Raw genomic sequence first — 22207 nt, 5'->3', positions numbered from 1 at the left:
TGAGCACTCGCAGATGTGGGCCATATGTTGGAGAGCGTACGGGAATATGGGGAGGGATCTGCGCTGAGAGACGGGAAAAACATTTAGAGAGGAGCGAGGAGAGAAGAGGAATCGAACAACACACAAAAAATATAAAGAGGAGCAATTATCCCACCAGCGAAAAAAAAAAGAAACGGAGGAGGGGTCACCGAATTGAACGGGCTGCACACTTTTCATGAACACACAAGAGCAATCGACACACAGGAGGGTACCCCCTCACTCGCCATCCTGTGGTCTCGCAATCGGCCCGGTGAAGACTTCACTTGCTTCATTTTCTTTGCTTTTCCATTGGGGCATACCCGGACGCCGTGTGTGCATGCCATCAGACAAATCGGCCTTCGTATTTTTCTACCAGCATAAAAATTAATTTTCTTGAGCGAGCGCTCGCCGAAAGACACGTTTTTGTTGTGCTCGTGCTTGTTACCGTGTGTAGGTGTTCATCACATGGACAGAGGACGACTTGCGTGTCACTCCTTTGCGCAGCCCGCCCCCCCTCTCCTCTCCTTCCCCCCAGTGGAACACCCCTTTCCTTTTCCCTTGAAACTCTTTTTTTTTGATGTTCTATTTTTATACCGAGCACAAAATCAAATTGAGGTGGTGGTGGTTGTGGGTTGGGTAGAGGCAGGAAGAGGGTGCAGGAAAGCAGAGCGCGAGGCTGCAGTTTTTTTTTTTTGTGGAGGTGGGTGGTCGATACGATACTAAAGGGAAAACAAACGGCATTCATCTCTGAATGGAAGGGATGGAGAGGGGGGAGTGTATTTTGCTGCCCAGTCGTGAAATTCGAGTCTTCGCAAGAGGATTACCTCCCTCGCACAAGCAAGCACGTTGCTAACACACGACAGCCTTCAAACCTCTCAGACGTGTCACGCCCAGACATCCCCTGCTTATCATCCTCTTCCATCATGAAGTCACTGGCAGAGACGCAAATGCAACAACAACATCGCCTTCCTCCAACATCGACGAACCATTCATTAGCAACGGCAAAGAAAACAAAACAAGAAAAGCTGTACTGCTCTGCCCCCCTCCCTCCCCCCCAAAACAACAACAAACGCGCATATACGAAAAAAACAAAGGCGAGAAGGCTGCCCTCCTCCGGGACCGCTTTCTCCCCGTAAAGCAAAAAAGGGGGAAGATTGGAAGAGTGGGGGAGGGGGGTGGGTGGGTGGGAGATGCGTAGAGGGGAGAGGGCGCCCGCAGGCGCAAAAGGAAGCGAGAACTGCTCAAACTAAAACAGTCACACACATACACCCCCCTCTTTCCCACCCAAATTCGTGCATCTCTGCATTTCGTCCATGTGCATGTGATTCCCCCTCTTGCGAGCCATGCGTAGGCTTCATTCTACACACATACGTACTGTAAGAGGCACCAGAGTGAAGAGGGGCCAGAGGGTGGGTGGGTAGGTGGGTGGGTGGGGGGGGGATAGCTAAAAGTCTTCCGCCACCACCACAGAAAAGAGCATCTGCCGCTGCTTTCTGTGGGAGACACACAACGCACCGCTTCCCACGCGCGTGCCACTTCCTCCACATCTTTTGCGGGTTGTGTTCTCTCCTTTTGGTTTGGCGACATTCTCGTCGTCGTCCCCCCTGTCCCCGGTCACAGGACGTGCCTCTCTCTTCACTGTTGAGGGGATTCGGGGGGAAGGGAGGGTGTATGGCGGGCAGTGGAACAGCACCTAACGTTGCCAGGCTTTGGAGGTCACGTGCATATCCGGTATGTGGCTTCCCCCCGATCGCTTCTGCGTCCCCCCCCCTCGTCGTTCGCTGCCAAGCCGTACACAGGGCGTCGCGTTTCCCTTCATCGCTAATTGGTAAAGGAGCCGCCAAGAGCGACGCATATCCAACCAGCCGCGAGCATCGCACCACCGACTGCAGGGAGCTTGCTCAGGAACTGTGGCTTGTGCACTGTGCAGTAGATGTAGCGCGATCCGGCCAGAACCAGTGTGCCAGAGGCGAAAAGGGCATAGGCGCGGCGAAAGTGGGTGGCGGCCGGCTCTGCCACGCGGGGCGCTATAGCCGCCACGACGAGCATCGCCACGGAGTGAACTAGGTGGTACTGGTTGGCCACATTATACGCTTTGAACTGGTTCGTGTCCATGAGTTCGAGAAAAGCGTGAGAGCCGAGGGCACCAAGCGTCACACCGAGTCCGCCAGAGAGCGCTGCGGCCATCATCGGCACGTTTGTGCCAGAGAGAGCAGTGCGAATGTTGGCGGACATGAGGACAGGGGAGACGCGATGAGGGTGAACAACGGTGAGCTACACGGGGTAGAGAACTATATATACTTGGAAAAGCAAAGAGAAAAATACTCGGAAAGTGTGCAGTAGAGAAAGAAGATGTGTGTGCGTGTGTGTGTGTAGTCGAAGGAGGCAGCGCAGGTCTTTGAGTTCCCTTTATAAATGCGTCCGGTGCCAAAAAAGTGTGTGTGTGGGTGTGTCGTGGAGTTTGAGAGCAGCATTGAGGAGAGTCGGGGAGCGTGTGTTTGTGATGTGAATTGCAAAGAGGAGAAAAAGAAATGCGCAACAGCTGCGGCAGCGATGCGCTGGTGAGCAATTGCAGCAGCAGCAAGACATGCGTAGTCGTCGCCAAGACAGTTCACACCGCTGAGAGTTTTCTTCTTGGGGGTCAGGACAGCGGAAATAGCACCGCCGTAGAGTCCGAGGATCGGGTTGAGTGCTCCAGCAGCTGCCTGATGTGGAGGAATGTAAAAGGCATTCTACTCTTCAGAACATTCATTCAATCGTAAAGCATCAGTTCAGCCCCGCACGCTACCCTCCCCTACCCTCCTCCGCCCCGCGCGGGGAGAGACAGAGAGAGAGGGGAGGGTAGCTGGTGATTCCGAGGAGACCTTCTTTCCACGGGAAATCCCGTTCAACCGTCGATTTCACCTACTGGCGCAACCGAGCACGCAGGGATATCGTTGTCTAGTGCTCTTCTCAAATTCTTGTGTTTCCATTTTAAAGCCCCGAGTGTCCCCCCTTCTCCACGTAGCGTATGCTTTGCTGCACATTGGCAAGAATGACGTCCATCAGCTCGCCCTGCTCATTCACCAAGAAGGCTAGATCGCTGAAGAGTTGGTTAAGCTCACGCATGGACTGCTCGATGCGGTAGATGTCGTTGCGCGTCTCGATTATGGAGGCGAGCACCTCCTTGCTCTGCTGGAAAATGTAGCTGGATGTGTTGTTCTCCAATACCTGCTCTGCCAGGTGCGCTGCTGTCGCGTCGTCGATGGCGCTGCCGTCAGCGTTGGTGTACTTGATCTTGATCTGGCGCTGCGTTTGCTTCTTGTAGAAGGCGGCGCTGGTGGACTGGAGCCGCTGGTACTCGGTCATAACCATGGTCAGCTTCAGCGCGAGGTGCATGTACTGGTTCTCCTCGATGCGGATGACGGCGCTGTTGGCCTGGATGCTATCGGGTGTCACCTTCAGTTTGGCTGTGTTTTTGGACATCGCATCGAGCTTGTCCTTCGCGGACGTGACCTTTTCGTAGGACTCGCGCGACAACCTTTCGATCTCGTCGCGCAGTGTCTTGCTGCGCACCGGGTCGACCGTCTGCACGTTCTCGGCGTGCTTCTGCTGCAGCTCGTTCATGGAGGCGCGCACCGCCTGGGCGCTGGACAAAACATCCGCTACATCGCGGTAGAAGGCATCAAGGGTGTCGAACTTGCTGAACGCTTCCCCAATCGGTTGGCGAGGCCGTTCACCGTGCGCTTATCTTCTTTTTTTTTTTGGGGGGGGGGGGGTTCAGCCGACTTGTTCTGGGCACGTTCGCTTCACCAAATGTGCATCAGCTTTATGAGTGCATTGTGGGTTGTTGTATGGTGGAATCTCCGTCTCAAGAGTACAAAACTATTCAGCGTGCGGAGTCACTGAAAAGGGGGCTTCACTCATCGCCGAAAATCAGTACATCAGGGCCAACACCTTATCGCGGTGTTGTGCCGTTCGACACACACACACACGCGTACACCCAAATAAAAAACAATCATCAAAAGGTGGCGGAAGGTTTTCTGAGGAAGAAGGATAAGTGAAACACGACGAGAGGGAAGGAGTCATCGTAAATTAGTCTGCATTTCCGCACACACCAAGCGAGAAAAAAAAAACACTTTCGAAAAGTGGAGCAGCATCTCCCGTCGCTTTTGTTTGTTTGTGTGTGGAGGAGGACACAAACACAATATAATCGCCTTGCATCACCTCATGCGCCTCTCCAGTGTAACACGCAACAATAACACGATACAAGAGGGAAACGTCTGTGTGTGTGTGTGAATGCGTGATCCCCCCGTATGTTTACAGTTTTGTGACTCTGTCTGCGTTCACATACGCTGACACCGATATAAACTGGACACGCACGATAGAAAAAAGAGAGCACAGTCTACTTCCACACATCCTACACTTCTCTGCAGACTACCGAGCACGCAGGAGATGGGAAAATGGGGGAGTGATGCAGAACGTTTCTAAAAAAAAATGGTCTTGTTGTTATCTTTGTTGTAACGCACACACACACACACAGAGGCTTCCCCCTGCTTTTGAGGTGTCGAGTGCAGCTGCGTGAAGAGAGGCTCTGCATACCTTCAGCAAAAAGAAATTCAAGAGGAGATGATGGGAAAGCATTGTCAAAGTGTAGAGGCATCGAGGAGTGGCGCTTGATGCGCCTCGACGGTTTCTTGGGTGTGTCTACATATAGCGGGTCGGGGAAGATTGGAGAGTGGATGAGGGAAGCACCATATCATTCGACCATACCGGCATCATCAGGGTCTTGACACCGAGGCGGGGGAAGGGGATGCGGCAAGCAACAAAGGCAGAAAAAGAACAAGTGTGTGTGTATGTGTGTGTGTGAAGTGGCCACCCCGACGCACATGTAAAAAAAACCCAAAGGATTATTCATTTTACCCAACAAGTAGAGAGATGGACACACAAACACACAGGCACACCCACACCCAAAAAGAAAAAAGCATAGCAACAGCACAAGTTTGAAAAAAAAATATATATATATATAGATATGTTGAGGGGAGGAGATAGGAGGAGGGGCAAGAAACAATGCGATGCTGTTGAGCTTCGATGATGGATGTGTTTGTCGTCGTCGTCGGGGAAAGGGGGGGGGAGGGAGGGAGGTGGTGGTGGTGTCGACGATGGAATGCAAGCTGAAGGAGATTAGAAAGTAGATTGAGTTCAACAGTACACAGAGGGGGGTGGGGAAGGGAGAAAACAAATGCACGTGTTTCGAGGCTCTATGCGATGACAACGGATTGCGACTGATCTTATGTTCTATCCCCTTTACGTGACCGCCACATCCCTCCCTCCCTCTCCAGACACACACGCACACACACACACATGAACAGGAGCAGGAGCAGCGAAACACCAGGTGAAAATAGAAATACAGCAAGAAAGAGCGGGACGTGTTACGGTGTGGGGGAGGGGGGGGGAAGACTTGAAGACAGATAATAAAAACTGCTTGTATTGTTATTGTATTTTTTCTTTGGTGGTGGTGGTGGTGGAGGGGATATTCTCAGGTATACGGCATGAGGAAGAGCACGGTGCCAAGGGAGGGCAATGGGTGAGGGGAGGCAGAGGCACGTGAAGACAAACGAAGAAATCACAGATGCACACGAGTTGTTAATTGCGACACGTGGACACTAGGAAAAGATGCCACCTAACGTCTACACGCTACATGCCTCCCCCCGAGAAACCCATTCACTTCCCTCTACAAGCCGACACACACAAGCTACACCGATGCGGCACCGCAGACCTCTTCTCCACTCCCCCGGGGAGTAATGCCCGAGGCAGGTTCCAGTTCTCCTTGCTGTGGGGTTGGGCGGGGGCTGGAAGCCGCCGTAAGTACCGAAGCGGGTGTGCATTCAACACTTGGCGTAGAACACCTACAGCTACGCGTCATCTATGCAAACGATTTACGGGGGAAAAAAGCCAAGTATTGTCCCCCCTTTTTCCTTCCTACTTGCCTCTCCTCCACACCCCCTCTTTTTTTTTTCTTCCTCCACGTCTTGCCACCACCACCACCACCACCACCCTCCCATTGCGCACTGTCTCACGAACACCTTTTCTGTTCGTCTTACTTCTATCCCCCGTGGTATGTGTGTGTGCGTGTGCGTGTGTGTGTGTCGCATATACGCTTCCCTGCCCCACCTCTCCCAACCTTTGCTACCCGTTACATTCTCATATTGCAAGGACACAGCGCCTGTACCTCACTTGACCCTGACGGTGCCTGATATCACACCAACAACAACAAACAGCACAATGATAACCACAACGCACACAACGATGCAAATCAACTTTTTCCGACTCTTTTTCTGATACTTGCGTGCCTTCTTTAGTTCCGCGCGTCCCTTCTCCACGTAGCGTATGCTTTGCTGCACATTGGCAAGAATGACGTCCATCAGCTCGCCCTGCTCATTCACCAAGAAGGCTAGATCGCTGAAGAGTTGGTTAAGCTCACGCATGGACTGCTCGATGCGGTAGATGTCGTTGCGCGTCTCGATTATGGAGGCGAGCACCTCCTTGCTCTGCTGGAAAATGTAGCTGGATGTGTTGTTCTCCAATACCTGCTCTGCCAGGTGCGCTGCTGTCGCGTCGTCGATGGCGCTGCCGTCAGCGTTGGTGTACTTGATCTTGATCTGGCGCTGCGTTTGCTTCTTGTAGAAGGCGGCGCTGGTGGACTGGAGCCGCTGGTACTCGGTCATAACCATGGTCAGCTTCAGCGCGAGGTGCATGTACTGGTTCTCCTCGATGCGGATGACGGCGCTGTTGGCCTGGATGCTATCGGGTGTCACCTTCAGTTTGGCTGTGTTTTTGGACATCGCATCGAGCTTGTCCTTCGCGGACGTGACCTTTTCGTAGGACTCGCGCGACAACCTTTCGATCTCGTCGCGCAGTGTCTTGCTGCGCACCGGGTCGACCGTCTGCACGTTCTCGGCGTGCTTCTGCTGCAGCTCGTTCATGGAGGCGCGCACCGCCTGGACGCTGGACAAAACATCCGCCACGTCGCGGTAGAAGGCATCAAGGGTGTTGACTGTGTCTTGATCGATTTCATTAGGTGGGGGAGTGAAGGCTATTTGGATGGAGGCGTTGCCTTCCGGGGGACTGTAGGGCTGTGGCGACGGCGTGAAGGAGAGGGAAGCGGTGCCCGCTTCTGGTGAGGGCCTCAAACCGGCCGCTGCCCGCAGTAGTGGAAGACGATCCATTCATATGTATGGAGGAGCTGAAGGGAGTGCAGGAGAAGGAGGAGGAGGAAGGCCGAGGGGGCAAAAGGATCAAAGAGACAGTCTTCAAAGTGATTGGGGGGGGGGGGGGGGTTGTCCAGCAGGGGAAACGAACCAACAAAGGGGTGAAAAACTTCGCATGCGCTAGGCCCCCCCCCCCCTCACACACACACACAAAAAAAGAACAAAGCGGCCCGTCTGCATCATAGCGTGTAGATTGGATGAGACAATGACAAAAAGGAAAGAGGGGAAAGACAACCATCTCACGGCGTCGGGGAGGAGGAGCGTGGCCTTGCACGGGCCTGGTCCGTTTCGTTGTGCTTTCGAATTTTCATGGCGGGCATCACCAGTTCATGGGGGGGGGGGAGGGGCTGCAGTGAGCTGAATGCCGTACCATGGGTTGAACACAAAATATATATTTTTTATTTATTGGAGCGGTTCCTCTCTCCCCTCGATAGATCGCGCCTTACGCTAAGCGAGGGCCCCCCCTGCGGCGTGTGCGCGATGAGGATGTCCGAGGAACGGAAAGAAAAGGTGAGGGGTAGGAGGGGGGGGGTACCGCAGCGACTGCGTGCTCCAAGGTATGTGATGATAGATATTTTGGCACAAACCACACAACTGGGCAACGGGGTGGGAGTGAAAGAAGTCAGCTGACAAGCAGAATTTGGTGGTGCTCACGGTGTTAGGGAGGGGGTGGGGAGACGCGCTAAGCGATAGGTTTCTTTAGGACGGCGTCCAATAAAGCCAATGCGTCAGAGCCAAGCCCTCTTCCCGCACCACCGCTGTTTGAAAGAAAGGCCGTTATAGCGCTGCCCAGGCGCAACTGCCTTTTGTGCTGCTCCACTCGTGGATCGTGAGTGGCCACTGTGCAGTCGATTGGTTCTTCAAGTGCCGTGCTCTGTGTTGCGTCCAGCTTTCGGCTCACGATACGTGCTAGCTGGAGTCCAAACACCGACATGAGGTTTCGCACCTCGGCGCCGCTGAAGCCGTCGGAGTGGCGCACAAACGCCTCAACGAGCGCTGAGCGGAGATCTTCTAGCCGCTCGGCGCTATTCGGTGGAGGGACGGCCCCGTTGACGGCATTCGGACAAGACAGGCAGGTATCGCTCGGCTGTTCGCAAAACCAATGCGCCCATTCGCCGTACACGACCCGTCGGACAAGGCTCTCGCGAGCCGCGGCATCTGGAAGCGGCACCTCCAGAAGCGTGTCCAGTCGACCGGCACGCAGAAGTAGCGGATCCAGCATGTGCACAACATTTGTGGCACCAACGAAGAGGACGAAGTGCTCCTCGTCCTGCTGTGCGGCGTCGAGCAAGCGAAGAAGGTGAGACACGAGACGTGCATCATGTGCAGTGGCGGTGCCAGGAGCAGAGGCTGCCCTTCCCAGATCACCATTCTCAGGTGCGACGGGCCGTGTTCGATGCGGATGCGCATCCTCGAGGTTCGCGTAGCGAAGCCCAAACGCAGCTTGTACCTCGTCCATAAACACGAGCGAAGGACTGCGCTCGCGTGCGACATCGAAGTACTCTTGCAGCCGCCTCTCCGACTCCCCCACTTCTGCCTGCACCAGCTTTGGTATGTCCATGTACACAAAGGAAGCATTCAGCTCGGTGGCCATGGCCCTGGCTAACATCGTTTTGCCAGTGCCGGGAGGGCCGTAGAGTAGCACACCAGTCGAGGGGCGCACTCGGAAGTGTTGGTACGTGGTGCGGTGCCGAATTGGATCGGTAACCAGTCGCTGCAGCGTCTCCTTCACGTGTGCCATTCCCGCGATATCGTCCCACCGCGTCACCTGGATATCCACAAAGCCAGCGCTGCGGCGATACTCCAAAGCCGTGACGGAGCCGCTGGTTTGATAGGTCTGAACAATCGTCTGAGCCATGGCGCTGGCCACATGCTTGTCACATTTTACAGCGCCCAGGAGGTCGGGGGAAGAAGCAGAGAGAGAGTGCAGCGATGAGGCGCAGTAGTCCAGTGCGTGTCCAAGGACCTCCTGGAGTCCCCCGTACGAGATGCCACCGGTGCGAAGGGTTAATGCATCCACCATTGGAAACGGCAACCGCAGTGGGGCTTGACCATCCGCGGCGGGTGTGGCGTACTGTAGAAAAAACGCGCGTCTCGCCGCCTCTGTCGGGGTTGGAAGGGCCACAGCGTAGTCGACATACCGGTGGCGAACCACAGGAAGCACCTCGTCGAGCCCTCCCGTGAAGAGGCATACGGCGACGAGACGAGCCAAGTGCAGCGCGGCGCACTCCTGCTGCGAGAAGAGAGGTGGGGAGCTGTGCAACACTGTGTAAAGATCGCCAAGGAAGGCCGGATAGGGCGTGTTGATGCCCTGCGCACTGCAGCCCTCACGAGACAATTCTCCTAAACTGCCGCTAGCGGGGATGTACGTGTCATCTTGCTGAAGATAGCACTCCATGTGGTCCAAGACAAGTAGGATACAGATGTCGGTCGGTGGCGAGGTGGAGGACTTGTCTTTGGCTAAACATGAAGTAGTGGATCTTTGACTGCAGTATGTGACGCATGCATCATGAATGGCCCGACGGAGCAGCCGACGCAGTCCCGTGCTACCGTCACAAGCGTTTTGAGCTGCCAGGGCCTTGGCGAGAGGGGGGATAACCGTCACAACGTAAGTGCGGCCAGGCGCTTGAGATAACGCCGAGGACTGCGCAGACGCCGCGGTGACCTCCGCTGGTCCTGGGCAAAGAGCTGCCTGATCTCCGTCTCTCTCTGGAAGACAGGCAACCTCACCCTCGGCGGCATCTGGGCACGCATTGGCAGCGGCCGCAGCGCTGAAGACGAGATGACTCTTCCCGTTTAAGGTAGGAGCGGCCAGCAAAATTGATGGGATTCGTTTATGTGGCGCGTACGGCCACCAGCACAAGAGTGAGACAAGCAAGTGATGCAGCTGTTCTAGTGGCGATCGTGTTAACGAGGGGGACCCAGCGGTATCACTGGCATGACCGGTGCTCACCATTGACCGATGTCAAGGACAAATGCTAAGTGGGGAAGGAAGATGACTACGGAGCAACAGGTCGACAATACAAAGAGACACACAAACGCACAGAGAGAGAGAGAGAGAAGCGCACATATACATATCAGGGTATGTCCTCGACGTGTGTGTGTGTGTGTGTGGAGGGGAGGGGGGAGGGTAGGGGGTGGGAGGGCGTCACATTAGCGAAATGTATGTGAGGAAGCATGCCTGCATATCCGTTATTCAGTCGCCCATTTTATTGCGCGTGCAAAATGCCGTTGAGTGGCGCTGAACAATGTGGCCGTTTGGTCCACCTTTGATGACTTTTTGTTTTGGAAGAAAAAAACGTCTTGTCTTTCTCCGTTGATGATAGTGCCAGCAAAATTTCTGGATCCAGCGTTAAGGGACGCCAAGTCACGCGCGAGTGTGGACAGGCGAAGCGCCTTTCTTGCTTTGGCTGTACACTGATACCTGAACACAACTCGGGAGGAGACGTCAAACGGTGCGGCTCACTCGATTGGCGTCACCAGTGTGTGCCCATCGCTGGTATCGAAACAAAAAAGCCCGTCTACACAAGACACAGCGATGAAGGGCGATGGCATCAGCGTTGCGTGCCCGCTCGCTGTGTTTGGTGCAATCTGTATGTGAGTAGCAGACATGCCAGGGTAGTGTAGAGAAGAAGAGCGGCCGGTCGGGACGCCAGATCGCATCCCGGTGCACCGCACCGTGGCAGCGACTGCCCTACCCCCAGCGTTTATGTGGGCAAAGTGATGGCCGTCGTCACTGAAGGCGCAGCGTGGCCAGGGGTACGCGGGAATGGGGCTGTGAAACCATTCACGCTGTGCGTTTCCATCGCCGGGGCGACCGCGAACATTGTGCCGGATGGTCATGACCACATCCGCCCGAGACACAGGCGCTGACAGGCTCGCCAGGCGCTCCGCAACCAGCCGCGGCGATGGCGGCGGTGGAAGACGCGGTCGCGAGGCACCGTTGCGAGCGACAGGTGAATGCACACGAGCCCCGTCAATCGTGCGCCATTGCTTCAGGGAGACCGCTGCAGAGCTGTCAGCCCCTCTCTCCAACGCAGCCAGATTGGTCAGGACGGTCGTACCGATTTTGTCCACAAGGCCAATGCGGCCAAAGCACGAAGGGTTACGTTGGATGTCCGTCACGGCGCGTCCTGTAGGGCTCTGACCGCTGGTCTCTGGGAAGAGGTGCTGCGCGGTGAGTTGCCCCGCGCGCGTGCGGCGACGTGCGGGACGGTCTCCGGTATAGGGGCGGCGAAGATCAGCCATCACCACAGCTCCAGAGGCATCTCCCAGTCCGCACACGACGCGAAAGTTGTCCTCAAAGGCACAACACGAAAGCACGCCAGCTATTGATGCGACGGCCGCTGCTGAGCGACCACCACGCCTCAGCCATGATGGCTGCGGGACATGCGTGCACAGTGCAACGTGTTTTTCAAAGTCGCCTGAAGGAGCAGCACCATCGCTCGTGTCTTGAGAGGAGCCTGTCGCTGGCATGCGCCAGTCGACAACACGCAACGTCCCATCCGAGAAGCCGACAACTGTGCTATGCGGGCCCCAGTCATCCATGCAGGTTGCGTTTGCCCTAATTCCGCACGCGAAGACGGTGTGATGTATCGCGACGAGGTCAGCACCATACTCACGTGACTGCACCAATGACACGGTGCTCGTGGAGAGCGCCACGTAGTCAGCTTGGCAATGGCCGCAGGCGCTCCTAGGAGGTGAAGCACGCGGTCCGCTCGGGGATGAGATGCTCATTCGTGCACGGAAGGCATCACACCGTGGACGTACTCGATGCAGAGTGCCGCGAGCGTGCTCGAGCAAGACGCTGGCCTCTTGCCTCCAGCGGGCGGAGGAGACGGTGATCGGTATTCGTGAGGAGGGTCGTGCAGCGGATTCGTTCCGTGATGACGACGCACAGTCGCCCCACTCAAAGAATGTGCCAGATCTATTGGGATTGCCCGCGGATGACCGCATTTCTTCTTGCAACCCCTTCTCAGTGTCATTCCTGTTGCATCCGCGCCACATGTGCAACGGTGGGACACCTGCACTGCGTTGCGCAGTTGCCAACCCGCTGCGGCGCAGAAACACACGGCTGTCTTCCGTGGCCACGGAGAGAAGCTCATCTGCGGGCGGCAGAGCCGCATCATCTGCAGATGGCGTGTCCACGGTGCGACTGTGCATCACGTGATCATCGCTTGCACTGCGATAGGAGAGGACCACAGCGTCGCGAAGGGCAAGGCGACCAACACGCTGGCTGCGCGTCGGCGCTATGGCAAAACTGCGCGCGTCTTCCGCCCCGTCCGTACCGGCGCTATCGAGTGCGTCCACATCGACAACATCGTTGCCTTCGGGCACTGCCACACTCGACACCGGGATCGGGGCCGTATCGGCGGAGCTGGAGGGCCCAGCTGTTGGGACAGCCGTCGCATCGGTCACCTCGTCGCTGAGGTCACTTGAGAGCTCTGATTGCACGAAGAGAACGGAGAGCTGGCGTATCCCTTCTGCGCTCGCCACTGGACCTCCTCGCGTGTGTGCCCACGCGAGTCGTCGGGCATCGAACAAATATGCGGTTCCCATATCCCCCCTCCCCCTCCCCCTTAGGAGCGTGACCCTGCAAAACACGGCCCTGGTGTTTGTCTTTTTTGTTGTGCGAGTGTGTTGCAGCGGCTGGTGTTCACGCACTTCTTGGGTAGAACGCGCGAGTAGCTCCGTAAGTGTTTTGTATAGAAGTGGGATGAGCACTGTTAAGCAATCGGCGAGGGTGCCCACACTGGAGAGAAACTGCAAGAGGTGCCCGAGTGAGCAGAGGGGGTGGGGGGTATGCGGGTAGGGGACGACAAAGCAGTAAGAAGTCCTCTCACATCCGGTTGCGTGTGTATGGGGTCGTCGTTGATAGTGAAACGGGTGCTTGAACCCCGTAAAAAAAGGTGTTCATCCAGAGAAGGCCCAAGAGAAAAAAAAAGAGAGTTGGCGCATCAAAAGGGGCGGAGGACGTCTTCTAAAGAAGGGGGAAAAACAAAAAAGTACAGCACGCATTAGGGGAATAATAAAAAAAACAACATATTCAACTGTCGCTACGTAAATGTTACCCCCCTCCCCCCCCTCCACCCGTCTCGCCTGCAAATGACACTCCCCATGCGCTGCACCAGCTCAAATATATATATACATTATTGTGCCCCCCCCCCCCCCCCCCCCACCCCGCCACGGAGCTCTTCAACGGAACATAAAGTGAAGCGGGATAGAAGGTGAGTGCTCACATGCGGATGGGATGGGAGACAGAGGCTTAACGTGTAATGTACATGGGTTGATATGGATGGTGGTGGTGGTGAAGAACCGCCACAGCCGTCTCCTCTCTGTGCGGGGCGCGTGTCGGTACATTCGTTCCGCTAACGACTACGCGTGGAGTAGACTGCGAGACAACATCCCCGCTCCCCCCCTCCCCTACCATAACATAGACTCCCCCAAAACGCAATCTTTTAGTTTTTGATTGTACAGCGCCGCTTGAAATAGAAGAAAAAAAACTTCTACTTTCTTCTGCGTTTGTTTGTGAAATGAGTTTGTGTGTGTGTGTGTGTGTGTGTGAAGAGTTGCTGAGGTCACCCTCTGTGGGATTGCGGTTCAGCGGATGGCCCCCCTGCATAGATTTTTCCCCACTTTTTTTTTGCCACCTTCTGGTAAGGAATATAGGCGGGAAAAAGAAGGGGGGGGATGTGAGTGGAAAAATTATTGGGACCGCAACCGGAAAAAAAAAAACAACAAGTCCCCTTCAAAGGAGAGGATACAAAAGGAAAAAAAAAATCGCCACACAAACCCACACAAAAAGGGGCAACACCCAAGGGAAGCCGCAAAAAGAAGAAAAAAGGAGCGGGGGTGGCTACGGAAGAGGGGGGGGGGGAAGAGGAGAGGAGAGGAGCGTGAGCATATTAGAGAGGACCTCCCGTGCCTACTCCTTACAACCACTACCCCACTTTCCGCACAGTAGAAGGCAGCAACGCACGGAGTGCTCTATTTTCTCCTTCCTCCCCCCCACCTTATACACGGCGTATTGCACCCTTCAGTTATGAGTTAGAGTCGAGGAAGGGAATGTGGGTAGTGGGGCAAATTACAGACTCCGCTGCTCCATGACCAGTGGTGTCTATGAGGCCATCTCCTCCCTTTTCTCCCCCCACTCGAATGCTCGCTTATGTGAATCTCTATTGCCTTGATGGAAAACAAAGAGTGGGGCCACACACCTCCGTTTGGAGGTATGAAGAGGGGGAGGGGGGGGAGTGAGAGTGCAGGCCAATCAACTCCCCCCGTATTCCCCCCCCGCTGCCAATGCCAAAACCGTTCCTGGCAGCGGGGTCAAAGTACCATGGAGGTGTGAAGGTCGCAGTTATTCACTGCTTACTGATGCCAGTAGTCAGGGCCTGTACGGCGCTTTGGGCAGAAGTCACGTCCACATGGCTGAGTCTGCATCGCTGTGATGTGTGTGCACCCGCGACCAGCCTCAGCACGACAGGTGAGAGTGTAAAGTGAAGCCCAAGCTCTACGGCCGAATGGAAACGCCGGGAGGAGAAAAAAAAGATATATATATATATACACACACACACAATCAGGGCCCTTCTAGTCAAGATGCATACACAGAAGATGTTTGAGAGTTGCTCATTTCCCCTGTGTGTGTGTGTGTGTGGAGGGGGTGAGCGCCTGTGAGCCCGTGGAACGGGTGTAGACGACATACTCGAGACACCCCTTTCCTGCCCTCCACTGTTTCTTTTTTTCGCTTTCACACTGTGAACACCGTGTCTACCTGGGCTATTTTTTTTTTCTTCCCACACTTCCGCTCCCCGCCACCGGCTGCCAACTTCTCCTGGCGCTTCACCATTCGACTTCGGTGCTCCAAGCAGAACCCCTTGGCTGTAAAGTACAGCTTTTCTACCCTCGTCGCTTCTTGAAGCATAATGGGTGGCACCATCGGTAAAGGTGAGACACCAAAGACGGCTAGGGTGATAAGCCGGACGCTGTCGTGCCCTTCTTTGGGGTCCTCGGCACGGTTGCGGTGCGGCAGAACCTCCGTGAGCAATCGGTGAAGCGCTGCAACGGCGACGTCCTCGGTGGTCTCTTCTTTGAACCGCTCGATCGCAGGGTTCAACTGGCGCCGAAACAGTGTTAGCCGAATACCGGCATAGGTGAAGCCTCGACTATGCATGGTGCGGTGCAGCGAGCGCATCGCGGTCTCCGCCGTACGGTGGATTGAGTCCTCCGTGGACAACCGTCCATATGGAATCTGAGTGATTCGGCAGCCAGTGTTGGCCAGCTTCCGTCGGAGTTGACCAGCGACAACGCTACGCATGGTCAAGTTGTACTCAGTACGTTCTTTGTTCACAATGCTGATGCGGTTACTGGCCAGGAACTCGAGTGGTGCCACGGACCGCTTGAGGTTTTCGAGTGCCACCAGCGACGTTATCTTCTCTTCCTCAAAGTACATCCGGCCGAAGGCAGCGGCGTGGCACACACGTGCCGTTTCCCTTGACATGCAGTAGTAAATGAGGTACCGCTTTTCGTAGAACTCGTTGCATGTCATGATACCAAAGACGCGCTTCAGCAGATTCGAAAACGCTGGCGTGAAGACGGGCACGCGAGCCACTGGAAATTTTGCCATGAAGTCGCGGGATGCCTTGAGAGAGTTGATGAGCCGGTGAAAGGAGCGGATGGACACAAGGGGAACGACGCTTTTGGTGCCACCATTGACCGCCGTCACAGACGCGGCCTCCTCATCGCGTAGTTTGGTCGTCACCGCTGCAACTTCGGCGTCGCAGGCGATCTTTGCCAAAACGGCAGTTGTCGCCACACCGATGCAGACGCGTATCGAGGCCATCGAGCTCGGCGTTTCCTGTGAACCCGCCGTTGTCGGCTCCTCTGAACTGCATCCACTCTTGCTGTGTGGGCGTTGAATGAGGACCTCTCGTCGGATAGTGCGAGCGATCTCCGCCGCGAGGGCATCCGGTGTCAAAGGCTCGATTTCTTCTTTGGAGGGCGGCCCAGCGATTCCCTCCTTTGTCACCGGTTTATCTGCAATGTAGTCTTTGATATCCTTCAGGACTTGATCAACGTTGCGGCGGCTGATGTTGAGCAAAGGCAGAAAAGTTGCGTAATGCGTCACATCAATGACAAGCTGGTTTGGAAAGGGTTCCAGTATTCGACAGACGTACCGACGCAGTATCCTCTCTACCGCGTCGCGCGCTGCCTTTACCTCCTGCTGTTTCGCGTGGTCATTCGCCAAGGACGATGGTGAGACAAATACGTTAGAATTTGCTACGCTGCCGGTGTGCACAAACTGGAAGTAGATACAGTTGCCAGGCATAGACGCTCGCATCACATCTTCGTCCGTTCCAATGTAGCGCCTCATTGTGTAGAAGTCATCCAGGGAGGCGTACTTGAACATGACTACACGTGATTGCATGGTGCGCATGATGGCCTCGGAGATGTTATCCATTGTATGCAGCGGATAAGTGAAGGCATCGGGCACCTCCAGCAGCTCGCTCGCCCTATTCAGCTCATCCATGTCCACGTACTTGAGGACCTGCTCCCTCTTCATCACCCCACGGGGTACCTGACCAAAGGCAAAGCTGCCATCGTCGTCGTCTTTCGTGAGATTTCGCTTGTTCAGCGCCAAATCATTAACAGATGTGTCGTAGAAGAGAGAGGACAGATCAATCTTGGGTTTTGAGCCTTGAGGTTGTTCTTCTGCCTGAGAGACTGGCGGCGGCTGCGACGCCTTGTCCCTCACATTCTGCGCAGCATCGGCCATCCCCCCCTGGGTCTTCGTAGGTTTCAAACAACGGGCCGTGCGATGCAGGCCGAATGTTCGACGCGAGCTCCAGAGGGCCGCGCGCCGGCGCGGCAAAGAGGAGCCCACCGCTTGCATCGCTCTGGCAGCGCCCAACATTCCATGCGCTCCGCTGTGTGTCTGTTTAGGCGCTTGGAGATCTCTATCGAATGCCAAAGACAGCGGTGCTTATACACCATAGGAGAGATCGAGGTGAGGTGAGAAGCGGAGGGGAGTGGAGACGGAACACAGATGCCAACACGGCTGGTGCACGTTTTCTTTTATTTTTTGGAGGCAATAGTGGGGGGGTGGGTGGGGAGGGAGTAACGAGACGCCTCTTCCCTCAAAAAGAGGATAACTGCACCACTGGAGGCGTCCATGTGAAGTGTAGCCGCAAAGTCTCGTCATCGGCAAACATACGCACACACACACCGATACAGACATCCCAACATATACGCAGCCGAGCTGGACACTATAACAAGAAGGGTCTCCAGTGCACTGCGAGGCACTTTTTTCGTGCACGTGAGCTTTTTTATTTTTTTTGGCTTGACCCTTTCGATTTTCCTTTTTTGTTTGTTTTGTATCGGCGGAGGAAGGAGGGGGGAAAAAGGGCGAAAAAAAAAGGAGCCGTTCACTTGTATATGTCCCACACGTGTCCACACCCGCAGCACATTGTCAGAGGCTGCAAAACGGTGCCCCTCACAGGGGCGCGGTTCGGCTACGATGTGTGCGTCACACTCGGCGGTGTGTCATACACGTCTTCAGATGGTCACTCACAAGAAAACTGTACACTGACGAAGAACGTACGCTAAAGAAAGTTGGCAATAGAGCGATTACCTTCAACACCACCACCCCCCCTCCCTCCCCCCTCCCTCCCCACACATATATATATAGATATAGATATAGAGTCAGTAAAACGCTCGAAGGGGTTTCCTCCGGAAACGTGGGAGTGTACAGAAGCGTGGGAAAGAGTGTCCATGTTCATGATCATTATGCACACGACGCCATCCTATATCAGTAACATAATAACGATCCGAGGAGGTGGGAAAAATAGAGAGCTGATTCCATACACAGCGGGTAGATAGGCAGGTGGGGGTGTGGGCGTAGGTTTGGGGCGGGGGTGGGTGGGTTAATCTGCTCGATTGAATGGACCTCATCAAAAGCTTTCACATGCCGTCATTTTGATCTCTGCCTTTTTTTTGCAAACATATATATATATATATAATTGAATACCCGCACATCACATGCACACACAAACTGTCGGTGTGTGTGCGTGATGTGTGAGGTGGAAGGCGCGGAGAGAAAAAGAGAGCCGGTATGAGAAAACAGTTCAGGGTTAATCTGTTTTACTTGTTGCGTGTCATACACAAAGGAAAAAAACAATATATATATATATTTTTTAAATACATACATTCACCACTTTTTTTTTTGTGGGGGAGGGGAGGCTGTGCGTGCAGGAAGAAGAAGAGTGTTCTAGTGGGTGAAAGTGCACAAGTTGAAGTGCGGTGAGTGCATGGGGGGGAATACGAGGGGGTGGGAGGGTGGGGCAGAGAGATCTAACACATCACCAAGCCGCTCCCCAAATCGGGATCCGGTTAACGCACAAAGTGAAATCGAACGCGAAAAGAAAAAAACACGACAAGCGATATGGAGCTCAAAGGGGAAAAAAAGTGGTACAGGGTGAATAGACATGGGCGAGTGAGATCACGAAAAAAAAAAACAGCAGAGCACAAAAAAGCGGGTGAGGTGGGGAAGCCAAGACGTGTGCCTGTGCATCTGTGTACAACTCTGATCACTCCACAGACACACTTACCCGTGCTTCAGAGAGGAGAAAAAAGGATGGCGTACCCAGGAGAGGGTAAAGGCGGGTAGGTGGGGGGGGGCCGTGAAACTGCGGGACATAAGGAGTACCCCTCACTACGCTACACAGAGAGCCCCTTTTGCGTTTCGACGGGTTGGCTTCGTTCGAGGGCGGCGGTGTGCGTCGCCACTGACTTGCGCGGAACGTTCCCGCATGACCTTTTTAACGGAGGCGGTGACGCTCTCGTGGCGCTTGGCATGTCGCTGCACTCGATTTTGGCGGTCCACTTTGGACCTCGTCGTCTGCGTGCCCGTTGGTAGCGGCTGCAGCTTGTTGAACCGGACTCCGATAAGGCGAAACTGGCGGTGCTGCCCTGCAAACGGCCTCGCCATCTCCACCAGCGCCGCATGGATGACTGAAAAGTTGTTTGTGACCGCTGGCAGCATGGTGGAGTGGCTGTGCGACAAGAAGTTGCGGTCGGTGGTGTGGAAGGACAGGTGCTTAGTGGCAGTGCTTTGCTCTTCAAGCACCGCGTGTGCCCCCTTCGTGAGCTGGCGTAGGTGTTTCCAATACGCTTGACGACTGGGAATGCCACGCATGAGGGTGAGACACTTACTGGCTGATTTCTGCGCAACGCGAGCGAGGACAGCTGCCGTGAGCTCAGTGGCAGGCTGGTCAAGTGCTGAAGAGGAGGGCGGCGTTTGTAAACACGGCGCCGTGGCAGCTGTTCGCTCCGCGTTGCGGCGATCGACGTGTGTGTGTACAAGTCCTAGTCCAATCGACAAGTAAAACGTGAAGGTCTTTTCGCGAAACAGGTAGCACAGCTCCGTCTTGTGCTTCAGAAAGTCTTTGCAGGTGACTATACCGAGGGCGCGCAGCTGTTTCTCCGTAGCGAAGCCCACCCCAGGCATCTCGCGGACTGGAATATTTTTGACGTGCGCTAAGACCTCGTCGCGCGTGCGAAGATATAGAGCGTACTGGCCGTTGGGTTTGTTCACGTTGCTTGCGAGTTTCGCAAAAGCAGCAGTGTGAGAAATCCCGCCGCTACAAGTCAGCTGCGTCACCTCCTCGACACGGCGGCGGAACTCCGCACACACATCTTCGGCCAGGCGGTCCGGATGCGTACGAAGATATTCGGTGACATCCATTGTTAGCTCGTCCAGCCCTACTGTGACGTAGTGCGGATCGTACTCTGCACCGATGGAGCGCACCGCGGCGGCCTCGCGACGGTATAGATCAAATTTTAGTGGACGTATTCGCAAGGCAGGGCAAAGTTTTTTCGCAATAAAGCCTGGCATGCCGGAGCGCACACCGTAGGTCCGGGCCACGTAGTTGCTTGTGGCCAGCATAGCGTAGCTGCCTACCGCGAATGGCTGTTCACGCAGCGACGGATCGAGTTTCTCTTCCACTGCGGCGTAGAACATGTCAATGTCCACGTGGATGAAGCACCTCGAAAAGCTGCGTGATGCCTCGAGCTCCTTCTCAACAGCCTTCGCGCGAGCCTTGTACACATGCTGCTCTTCGGCGGATAGGCGCAAAAACTGCCGCTGCTTTGCCACAAGGGACTCGATCTTCCAACATCGTAGCCCCTCCTTGCGCTGCTCGCTTTGGTAAAACGCGGAGCCACGCGTCGAGTCTTGGATCACCTTCTCCACGTAGGCCTTGTCAACTTTCTGTAGTCCAGCTTTGGAGGCATCGAATTCGAGACGACCCACCGCATCCGTCGACGGTGAGTGCGAGGTAGAAGGCACGACTGCTGCTGCTGCCGCCGCCGATGCGGAGACCCTGCACAGGCATCGGCATGCACACGTCAAGGCGGTGGTCGCCATTGACGGCCCGCGAAAGCTGTGGGAAAAGACAAGCATGTCGTGCCCCGCCTACCCACAGGAGCCAGAGAAGAAAAGAGAACCAGCTGGCGGTGTTGAAAAGGGGGGCACATAGTAGAAAACAAAACACTGGGTAAGGCGACCCTGAAGCGCCGCACAGCTACGAGGAGCGATGTGTTCTCTCCTTTCCCCCCTCCCCCCCTTTCACACATACACAAACGCAAGACAGAAGTGAGGCCAGAAGGGTTCACAGGGACACAAGCGCGTTCCACAAAATATTACCTGAATTCACCCAATGGTGCGTTTTTTTTTTGTGTGTGTGTTTTCCACGCCGGGGAGGTGCACAATCGTAAACAGAAAATTGCCTGGCTTCGTAATTCAAGCGCCTGTGGTGGTACGAACGGGATCGGAAGATGGCGGTCCAGCATAGAGGGTAAAAAATGACAGAGGACGATTACCAAGTGCGTGAATCCGTGATAATCGAGGTCGTGGATGACAAAAAGAGAGAGGGGGTGGGTGGGTGGGTGGGGTGGAGATGTGTTGATCAGCAGCGTATGTCTGCATGTTTGTGTACTGGGGCGGTGCAAAGGATTGGAAATCACCAACGCAAAGAGGTCGTTTCAAAAAGGGGGATGTAGAGATTAGACAAGTGTATACATCTCGCTTCCCTCCTTTGTTTACCTCCCCCCCCCCCCACCAGCACCCGCGCCACGCGGGCGTGTGGAGAGCAGACAACGCCTAGTATGGGCACGGTTCTCGGAGATCGACTCTCCTCATCGTCCTCAACACTATTCAAGGAAGGGAGGTGATCGGAGGCAACATAAACAGTATCAGCATCGACTCATCCATTACCGCCAGGGAATAATGAAGTTTGATCATGTTACTCTGTTTCTTTTTCCTGCCTGTCAATAGCCGTCAGTGAGGCGCATCAATGCACGGCTGCATCGATACACAAAACACACACACACGTGGGGGGGGGGGGGGAGAAGAGGGGAACATAAATTTGAGTGCACAAATGCCCCCAATCAAAGAAAAAAAGTGTGCCGTCTTTCTTCTCTCTTCTCTCGTACAGAACGGAGCTAATCGAAACGCAAGGCAGCACACACACACACACCAAAAAGGAGCCACTAGAGGAAGGGGGGGGTGGGTTAGTGGGAGGGGGAGCACTGCAGCGCAGTCATACACATGTGTTCCCCCGTCGGCGCCTAGCCTCTTTTTAAAAATCCACTTACCCCTTCCCTACGGTATGGGTGCCACAGTGCCTGGAAGTGCCCATGCCGGTGTCGATGCCACTTTCTTGTCGAGGTCCAATGCACTCATGTTCGGAGACTCTTCAGAGCTGAGACCTCAATCGCTCCTCCGGAACAGGCTAATGTGAGTAGGCTTCGAGGGGGGAGGACGTGCATGCACATGGGAAGCAGATCTTAGTCCCTCCCCCATACCCCGAGGGGGAGAGAGAAAAACGCTACACAGTAAACCGTTATTTTCCTGGTGGCCCTCCTGCCTTCCTTTCACTGAAGTA

The 22207-nt window shown here is 55.0% G+C and overlaps 7 protein-coding genes across 7 annotated transcripts; all 7 read right to left on the bottom strand.

The window, feature by feature from the left end:
- Window positions 1–1839: 1839 nt before the first annotated feature.
- Window positions 1840–2253, bottom strand: JKF63_03571 (uncharacterized protein; the record flags this gene model as incomplete). Its single annotated transcript, XM_067899573.1, has 1 exon — window positions 1840–2253. One exon carries the CDS (start codon window positions 2251–2253, stop codon window positions 1840–1842), a length of 414 nt encoding a protein of 137 aa, XP_067755812.1.
- Window positions 2254–2991: 738 nt separating this feature from the next.
- On the bottom strand, window positions 2992–3624 carry JKF63_03570 (uncharacterized protein; the record flags this gene model as incomplete). Its single annotated transcript, XM_067899572.1, has 1 exon — window positions 2992–3624. One exon carries the CDS (start codon window positions 3622–3624, stop codon window positions 2992–2994), a length of 633 nt encoding a protein of 210 aa, XP_067755811.1.
- A 2606-nt stretch (window positions 3625–6230) lies between these two features.
- On the bottom strand, window positions 6231–7226 carry JKF63_03569 (uncharacterized protein; the record flags this gene model as incomplete). The annotated part of the gene is made up of 1 exon (XM_067899571.1): window positions 6231–7226. The coding sequence occupies one exon, from the start codon at window positions 7224–7226 to the stop codon at window positions 6231–6233; it is 996 nt and encodes a 331-aa protein (XP_067755810.1).
- Window positions 7227–7950: 724 nt separating this feature from the next.
- JKF63_03568 (uncharacterized protein) lies at window positions 7951–9666 on the bottom strand (the record flags this gene model as incomplete). The annotated part of the gene is made up of 1 exon (XM_067899570.1): window positions 7951–9666. The coding sequence occupies one exon, from the start codon at window positions 9664–9666 to the stop codon at window positions 7951–7953; it is 1716 nt and encodes a 571-aa protein (XP_067755809.1).
- A 1064-nt stretch (window positions 9667–10730) lies between these two features.
- On the bottom strand, window positions 10731–12827 carry JKF63_03567 (uncharacterized protein; the record flags this gene model as incomplete). Its single annotated transcript, XM_067899569.1, has 1 exon — window positions 10731–12827. One exon carries the CDS (start codon window positions 12825–12827, stop codon window positions 10731–10733), a length of 2097 nt encoding a protein of 698 aa, XP_067755808.1.
- A 2188-nt stretch (window positions 12828–15015) lies between these two features.
- On the bottom strand, window positions 15016–17178 carry JKF63_03566 (uncharacterized protein; the record flags this gene model as incomplete). The annotated part of the gene is made up of 1 exon (XM_067899568.1): window positions 15016–17178. One exon carries the CDS (start codon window positions 17176–17178, stop codon window positions 15016–15018), a length of 2163 nt encoding a protein of 720 aa, XP_067755807.1.
- Window positions 17179–18975: 1797 nt separating this feature from the next.
- On the bottom strand, window positions 18976–20688 carry JKF63_03565 (uncharacterized protein; the record flags this gene model as incomplete). The annotated part of the gene is made up of 1 exon (XM_067899567.1): window positions 18976–20688. One exon carries the CDS (start codon window positions 20686–20688, stop codon window positions 18976–18978), a length of 1713 nt encoding a protein of 570 aa, XP_067755806.1.
- Between the last annotated feature and the right edge of the window lie 1519 nt (window positions 20689–22207).

The sequence above is a fragment of the Porcisia hertigi genome, chromosome 28, assembly GCF_017918235.1.
Source record: "Porcisia hertigi strain C119 chromosome 28, whole genome shotgun sequence".
Taxonomy (NCBI): domain Eukaryota; phylum Euglenozoa; class Kinetoplastea; order Trypanosomatida; family Trypanosomatidae; genus Porcisia; species Porcisia hertigi.
The sequence above is the reverse complement of the archived record's forward strand: the minus strand, read 5'-3'. Positions and strand labels throughout refer to the sequence as shown.